Raw genomic sequence first — 9217 nt, 5'->3', positions numbered from 1 at the left:
CCGGGTTTGAACCCGTGATTTTTGAGTCAGGAGACCAACATTTTGCCACTGATCCACAGACCGAAAAGTTTTTAATTTGGCACTTGCCGCTGCTCCATTTAGAGCTGTACAAGTTTGATTTACAAGGGAATTGCTGAAAATCTCTGCATTTTTAGTACGTAATTATAATGTGATTCTGCAGCAGGACTGCCTCTTAGGAGTCCCCTTGGGAAAGATATGGACAAGAATTTTTGAAGTCCAGTAATCAAACTTATAAGCTACATAAACTTAACTGTTAATTTTCACTTATATTTCAGCATTTGAACCAATGAAATAAAAACTTCAACTCAGAGGGTAATACAATGAATTTGGAGAGATGACTAGATATGTTTATATTTTATTTTGATAACATAACAACTCAACACACATATACCCACAAAGATGGCATAAAGTGTTGATTGGGTGATATTCTCTCATTCCATGATTTATAACAATGCTATTTAAGGTAATACATAGACAACTGTACTGGAAAACATACAAAAGTACTTAATAATACAAACACAATATAACAAGATATCCTTAAAAAAATTCTCGTAGTTTCCATTATGTTCCAGCAGAAACTGGAATAGTCATTTCTGATTATGCTATATTTAACTGAGTTTGATAAATATTAATAACCTACTTGTACAAATCTCATTAGTGTCAGAACTTAATGATATCTTGTTTCTTCTTGAGATTATATTTTATATCTGGTATACTACCATTATTAGATGAACCTGACTCAGTGCATTCGCACCATGGAGTCAATTGTTTATTGCATTTTAAGTGAATGTTAATAATGGTTAGAGGTGCACTGTCAATGGTAACTTCTTGTACACTTTCCACTAGATATCCTACACTATTGAGGCCAGTCTGACGATCTCGTCGCCGAGTCACTTCGCGCTGGTTGTAGCATTTTGTCATATCACGTTTCCGTCGATTTTTATCATGAATGTGTCTGCAAACATAAGATTTCCAATGGTAATATATATGTGGATGGTTCATTTATATTAAAAAGAGAAATCATTTTCATGGGATTATTTCTATAAATACAATAAAAATCCAAAAATTCCATGAAACTGTACTTATTTATTTTGAACCCTGCACACAGTGGGTACTGTTGCAACTACTAAAAATGGTTCAGATTCTCAATACAGAAAGGGTAAATGGTTGGTAACATAGTGTTAGGGGTAACACCAATGCTGAAAATGAAAAACCTCAAAAACTGAAGAAAAATCTCATCTGACATCAGCTGCTAATGTTACTGGCAAATCTTACCTCACATGGGAAGATCCAGAAGTATTATAATTGTAATTACATGTTATTCAATATCTTAAATTACATGAATCTTATGTATATGAGAATTGGTTATAAATCGTGGCAACTATTTTTTTCTTTTTTGAGAATGCACTTATGGATGGAAAATTTGAAATATATAAATAGTAGGATGCAGGCAATGCAAAGTACGTGGCTAAGGTCATCCATAAAAACCCATAAACAATATTGTGCTACTGATGTTTATTACAGTAATTAGATATATTCATGTCTTACACATGGTCAAAGTAGTTCCCCACAGTGTAGTTTACAACATGCAGCCAACAATATGTGAGGTACTGAATATTATCTACTTCACCGTGTGTGAAATGGGTCATCTGCTGTCGCACAGCATTTATAACATTCTCTCATGTCCGAAACCATCTATTTGAGAAAGGTCTGGAGAATAGGGTAGGCGCTTCAATACTTTTCATCTCCAACATTCCAGTAGCCACTGTACATATCATGCTGTATGGGATTTTGTATTGTTGTAGAATGATTGCATTGTCCAGAAAATCAGGATGTTCCTCCCCAATGGAACGACATATCTGCCTCAGAAGGAAGTTCCTGTTGTAAGCTGCTGTCACTGTTGTGCCAAGTGGAACAAAGTGACTCACGACCACCTCATTGACTCCATACACACCGATCACCAACAACTTCACAGGAGAATTGATGAAACTTCTGCTTTTGCAGTGATTCTGAATCTTGCCACTCTGTTGCCTGATGTTTGAATTCTGATTCATATGCCTTGGTCCAAAATTAATACATAGTGATGATTCTTGACAGAAAGCGGTTGCCTTCCTGCTGTAGTGTGCTAGGGGGTCACTCACTTTGATGCAACTTTATGCAGGTGAAAATCGTTCCAAGATCTTGTGGATTTGTTTCTTGATCCCAATTTCTCTCTAAAACTCAAGCAACATTCATCACCTTTCGGTCTCCCTCAGGTGACAGATCAGTCCACAGTCTCACAGGTCATCTTGCCCGTTGCCAGTCACTTTGTGTCATCACTGAAACACTGCTATCCATCTTGTGACAGTTCAGTAGGAAAGAGCATTATTTTGACAGCTTCTACCAACACTCTGTGGCAGTCTCTGGCATTTCTCCCTTACGGAATAGCTATTTTGATATAAGAATGCTGTTCCAGTCATGTCACATAATTTCTACAGAGGGTTGACTTGCAACTGATTTACCATCACTCCCTGAGAACTAACTGTAAATCACAGTGATCTAATGATGTGGACACACACTATGGATGCCAGGTTTGCTTGAGACATGTGCCATCTAGTGATACACTTGCACAACTTTGAAAGAAAAAAAAAGAAGGTGCCACGATTCATGCACCAATCCTCATATAATTTGTAATAATTCATAATATCCATCATACAAAATTTATAGGTGGCATTTATATATTGTAAAACTGTATAATAATAATAATAATAATAATAATAATAATAATAATAATAATAATAATCGTATGGCCTCAGCTACCGTGTGCAGACATTTCAATTTGACGCCATCTGGCTGTCTGCTCGTCAATTTCGACGTTCCGCTTTACTCTAGGCCCACTAGATGGCAGACCGAGTAAACCGGAACTCTCTTGGGCGTCTATGGCTGAGATTTAATGAATTTTGTCGGGTAAACACCAAATGTGTCACCAGAGATCTTTTACGTGCCGACATCGTACGACATGGAGTGTCGAATGGACTTTTTTCCGCCCTTCAAAAATCCGACTACCTCTGCCGGGTTTGAACCCGCTATCTTGGGATCCGGAGGCCGACACTCTACCACTGATCCACAGAGGCAGCTGTAAAACTGTATGTATTATATTGATAGTGATGTTCAGTAGTCTGATAACTTGAGATGGTCAAGGATGGGAAGTGCTGAGTAAGGGTATCCCTATAGTTAATGGCCTAGTGTTGGAAATGAGTGACAAGTAATGGGAAGGTGTAAACATCCTGTCTTCTGAGGAAGTGGAGTATATTGGGATTTCAGATAACTATGTTTGGAGTATGGCTTCACTCTGAAGAGGATGTACAGTAGGAGGCGGTGGTATCTCTTTATGCTTTATAAACAGCTGCCGTGAACAAGCTTCATCCCCTTTCACACCAGCATGCTGTTTGCATGACAGCTATACTTACGAACTTCATCATAGTAACTTGACTGAAGTACAGTCCTATAACCTAATTTGTTGTCTTATCTGGATGAGTGAGTGAGTGAGTGAGTGAGTGAGTCACCCACTTTTTTAGCAGAGCGATCAGTTCTGTGCTTACTGGAATTATGCAGGGCAAACGTTTACCTACTTGCAAACTGTATATGTTCAGTAATTATGTGTTTTGAGGATATCATTCATGACCTTTAAAAAACTACATCATCTGGTGGAGAATTGACAACAAACTTGCAAGTCCAGCTACAAGTCTATTGGAGCTCTTAATATCTTCAAGAATTGAAAAGGAGATTTTTCCTATTACTGTACTGTAAGACTAGCGGTCTACTTTTATTTTCAATATTTTTCATTATTTTCAACATTTATTGACGCTGAGAAAGTTTAGGACAGAGTGCGCAGACAGTTGGTATGGAACACATTACAGAAAAAACAAGTTAACAGAGTGGAAGTGCAAATGATAAAAGCTATGTACAAAAATTGTGTTAGTAGTGTGAAGGCTAGTATAGGAAAAACAAAATGGTTTAAAGTTGAAACTGGTCTCTGACAGGGAAGTGTACTATCCCCCATACTATTCATCATAGTCATGGATGAAATTCATAAGAACATTAAACAAAGATAGGGAAGACAGGCAACAAAAGCCATGTTGTTTGCAGATGATATAGTGATATGGGATGAGGATGAAATGGAAGTGCAAAAACAAGTAGATGTATGGAATCAAGAGATAGAAAAGATAGAAGAGAGAGTGCCAAAAAAAAGTTTTTTCTGAGAAGTTAACAGGAAAGAGACCACGAGAAAGACCCCGAAAGAGGTGGACAGATTCAGTGTGGGAGTGTATAGAGAAGAGGGGAGGAAAACCAGAAGATGTACTTAAAAAGGGAGAAGAGTGGTGGAGAGAGAGGCAGCGACTGAGGTTCTTGATTCACAACCCAACCTGGGAAGCTGGAAACGGGAAATGAAGATGGTGATGATTTTGTAAACGGTATTATATATATTTTTTACAACTTGCTTTACATCGCACCAACACAGTTAGGTCTTATGGCGACAATGGGATAGGAAAGGCTTAGGAGTGGGAAGGAAGCGGCCGTGGCCTTAATTAAGGTACAGCCCCAGCATTTGCCTGGTGTGAAAATGGGAAACCACGGAAAACCATCTTCAGGGCTGCCGACAGTGGGGTTCGAACCCACTGTCTCCCGGATGCAAGCTCACAGCTGTGCGCCCCTAACCGCATGGCCAACTCGCCCGGTAATGGTATTATCAAGCTACAGGTTCCCTAGTAGCATATTCATTAACTTCATTGAGTGAATTATGTTATATTACTGCTGTATACACTGTACATTAGATATTTCCATTGTCTTTATTTCCTCAATTACCAGTTTACTCATCTTCAAAAGCACATTTTCAGGTATGAGTGAGGTATGGCCTATCATCGGAATTGGATTCCCAAATCATAGGACATGATCTGAGATTTATTACCTTCAATTGTGACATTTAATTTAATTTTTGAATTTCTGTTTACCCTGTTTATCCAAAAGTTTATAATCCTGGTGCCAACAATTATTTTATATTTTTCTAAACTATGATAATTTGATGGGGGGAGAAATGAATGGTAAATTGGAAAGAAAGAGCATTTACAAGAAGTTACACATAGGCTGAATCTTTCAGTTTTCATTAGCAATAATATGAACCCATAAGGTTGAGCCGTATCATGCCGGCCCAAAAGAGATATTCAGATTATTATTTGACATAATATATAAATTCTATTCATATAAATATCAGTCATATATGGTAGAGTAATGAATCCCAAGATAGCTCAGACTGGAAATCTACGGAGCCATCAAGTCGCTGGATATTACCCAACATCTCCTCGGGACCGTGAGAATAGCTTAGCGTCACCAAGCGTTGGCACAGATCGGCACGTGTACAAGGTGCTGACCAAGCTAAATATTCAGCCAATGAGAACGTGAGGATATGGCAAACATGGAGTCTACATCGCGTCAAGTCAATAATCCCAGGTTGACCAATGTGTACACTTGCTTGAGTTAAATTCTGTCATTTGTCAGATTTCCACAGGTCTATAAGTGAAATATAATCAGGAATACAATATAAAAATTATAGGAAGAGATTTGATATGATTTGAACTGTGTTTTATTAATGTGTTATAATTAATATTGTGTCATTATCAACGGCAAGCATTCTGATTGATGGTTTGTATAGACAAGTGGGAATCCCATAGTTGAAACGGCGTTACCTAAGCGTCCTGAGCACCCCAAGCTCTGGAGAGCATCATTCTGATCGCGGTAGCCAAGGTGATGTGAAGTTGTTCGGTGTGTTCTGAAAATTATACCTAAAAGTTGCCACGAGTATATATCAATAACAGTATATGGTTTTAAACAGTGTTTCAGTCATGCAGTTGGATAAAGTAACTGATGCAGAGTTAATTGCAGATCATATTATCGCAAAGTTCACTACCAATATATAGACGGTGAAAATTAGCCGCAGTGTAGAAAGTACAGGAGAGACGTGCCATTGTCTCGTATTTTCGTGTCGGTCACGTTTCGCGAGGAACTCTTGATCCGTACCGCGTGCCGCTCTCAATAACTGTAAAATTTGTGGTGTATTTATTTTATGTCAGTGTGCTGGCTGAGTGTGTAGCTAAGCAAGGGTTGTTCGGCACGTGCAGAACTGAGCGGTGAAGAGATATTCATCAAAAGCCTTCTGTGTTGCAGTGTTAAATAACTTTCAGCAAGATGGCTTCGCCTATGGAAGAAGGAAGTGTATTTCTACGTGCTGAAGCAGTGATCGACATGGAGTAGAAACCCAATAAGGCAGAGATGTGAGCTGCTGCCATGTATCCAGAGAGTCGTCCAAGTTAAGATAAGACGCATGTGATAATTATGGAATGTTATATGGGTTATGTTAAAATACTAGTGCAGTTTAGAACAGGGATTTTATTTAACGTAAAGTAAGCATGACGGCATGTGTTTATTTTACTTTGATCTTGTTGTATATACGGACAAGAGAGAAATGCATGTTCTCTATATTTTTATTTTTATTTATGACTAGATAATTGGGATAATGAGGGATTTGGTAGGATTATTTGTTGTTCATTTATGTATGATAATTTAGTGTAGATTATTCCGATTTTTCCTTGTATATTAGTGCTAGGAGGATTAGATTGACAAGTTCATCCAAGTTCAAAGTTAAATACCTGCTACGTTATTTTATTTTGGTCATTTAGAGAGACAGTAATAGTTAATTGCATGACGCATGGTATTTCAGAAGCTGTACGTAAGGAGCTGCATAATGACGTTGAAAGAATAGGATCTTTGAATTTAGGTTGGAAACTGTTTTTGCCCAATGATTTGCACAGGAAACGAACCGGGTCTCATAAAAGGCTGATGTGATTTGTGAGAGATATGAGATGCATGCGGAGTTATAATTATGCAGGCCGATTGCAAACCTGATATGTGAAAGAATAATGTACAGTGGATATGTACATGCTATTGTCTTCTGAGAGAATATTATTATCAGAATTGACGGAATTGATTCCAGACCAATGAGTCTGATGTGTGTTAAATTGTAAAAGCATGCTAGGAAGGAATACGATTATACGTGAGTTTCCGTTTAGCCGACGAAAGATGATGTCTCGTTGCAAGCTGATATATTGGCCATGTTTCTTAGACGGCGCGAATGAGATGGTATTTCTGTGTTACAATCTTGGGAGACAGAATTCAAGTCTTAGTACAGTGTTGAGTTCAACATTTCCTTTCAGCTCACAGCCCACCAGGAAATACTTGACGGATGACCGCGCTGTTGAGCGCTCAAATGCAGCAGAAGAAGGCAATGTTGCCCATTGCTTTCTACATGATATTGATGGAGAATTATATGTTTTTCCCGTACAGGATGATGTTTTATGATGTTTCTTGTTGTTTGAATATCTTGTCTCGTTAATGGGGAACAGCCCGAGTGCTGAGATATACTGATGGTTAATCTAGTTCTCACTAGATCCTTTGTGGTGAACCGCGATTCACGTAGAACCTGTGTAGTATGTAAGACACTTTCTCTTTATCCGATGTAAATAGATGTGTTATTTTTCTCATTTTGTTCATTTTTGTTCATTGTGTCTTAGTTTTTTTTTCATCGTAACTTTTCTTTATGTTGTAATTTTTTCCTTACAACATTTAATTTTGTGACGACTCTCACTCTAAATTAAATTCGTATCCTGTATCGTTGTGATGATTTCAAGGGTGACTCCATTTGAAATAACTACGTATCAGTGTATGTGTACATATGTTACCATATATCATAAACAATGGACAAACAGAAGAAGATTATTTCTGAAAGTATGCAAGTATTCAATGTTGTGCTTGATACTCATTTCACTTTTGTTTCTTTGAATAATTAACATTGTTAATGTCCAGTTATTTCTTTAATTTTGAGATTTTTGTAATGGCATTTTATTATTTGATTTATTTGATTTTCGAGTAGTATGATTCGGGGATATTTATGAATAAACTCATCCTACCCCATATTATTGTTTCTCATTCGAGTTATACCTCCATTTTCCTGTCATTTACTTATATTTAAGTGTAGAACTTCGACTTTTAGCCTGACCCAATTGACGACCAACCCACTCTCTGCCCAACCCTGAGTTAGTCGGATGTTCATACAGGAATGGAGGCATCGTCCTAGAGGGTATTTACCCCTGGGTACGGTACAAGGTATGCTTCAAATATTGGAGGAACATACGAGAACATGGTAAGCACCTGGAGAATGATTGGTCACATGCTTTGCAAGAATGAAAGCGTTATTGAAAAATTAGAATTGTAAGTTGAATCTCTATGGTCCACATAGAAAAGCATGTTTAACAATATCATGGCAAAGAAGCACTTAAAAGGAACCACCGGAAAATAAAACCAGCAAGACTTGGACTCTATGTCATTGCTTCATAGGGGCTCTTTAGGTTCTTTGATCTGAAATAAGGACAAAAGGAAGGGAATATATGTGTGTTGATTAGTAAAATTAATAATAATGGTTTTACATCCCACAACTTAATTTAATGGTTTTTGGAGATGCTGGGGTGCAGAAATTCCTTTACATGCTGGTAAATCTACTGATATGAGGCGGCGTATATTTGCGAACCTTCAAATACCACCCATCTGAGCCAGAATCAAACCTCCCAAGTTCAGCTAGGAAGGAAAGATAATATAATAATGTTATTTGCTTTACGTCCCACTAACTACTTTTACGGTTTTTGGAGACGCCGAGGTGCCGGAATTTTGTCCCGCAGGAGTTCTTTTACGTGCCAGTAAATCTACCTACACGAGGCTGACGTATTTGAGCACATTCAAATACCACCGGACTGAGCCAGGATCGAACCTGCCAAGTTGGGGTCAGAAGGCCAGCGCCTCAACCGTCTGAGCCACTCAGCCCAGCTGGAAGGAAAGTGCTCCCACCATCTCAGTCACATGTTCACACACATTATCTATCCCCAACGCGCACGCACGCACACACTCTCTCTCTCTTTGAGATTGTACATAAGTTTTTTAAACTAAGGTTGACCCATGCCAGAACATTAGTCTGCTCCACCTCACACATTCCTTCCCTCTACCTTGAAACCTTTACACCTTTGTTTATTCATCGAGTAAAAGTTAATAATCAAATTCCTATATCCCAATAATATTGCAGTTCAAATCCCCGGCGTAGTTTTGACACAATTAT

At 38.1% G+C, this 9217-nt stretch overlaps 1 protein-coding gene across 2 annotated transcripts in view; it reads right to left on the bottom strand.

Moving 5' to 3' along the window:
- Positions 1–362: 362 nt before the first annotated feature.
- The window catches only part of beta4GalT7 (beta-1,4-galactosyltransferase 7), a 100508-nt gene continuing 91653 nt past the window's right edge, over positions 363–9217 (bottom strand). For both annotated transcript variants that reach the window (XM_067143143.2, XM_067143142.2), the window contains one exon: positions 363–976. In XM_067143143.2, coding sequence (XP_066999244.2) covers positions 682–976 — 295 coding nt within the window. In that variant the 3' untranslated portion in view covers positions 363–681. The remainder of the gene's footprint in view (positions 977–9217) is intronic.

The sequence above is a fragment of the Anabrus simplex genome, chromosome 3 (assembly GCF_040414725.1).
Source record: "Anabrus simplex isolate iqAnaSimp1 chromosome 3, ASM4041472v1, whole genome shotgun sequence".
Taxonomy (NCBI): domain Eukaryota; kingdom Metazoa; phylum Arthropoda; class Insecta; order Orthoptera; family Tettigoniidae; genus Anabrus; species Anabrus simplex.
This window is presented reverse-complemented; position numbering and strand designations above follow the sequence as displayed.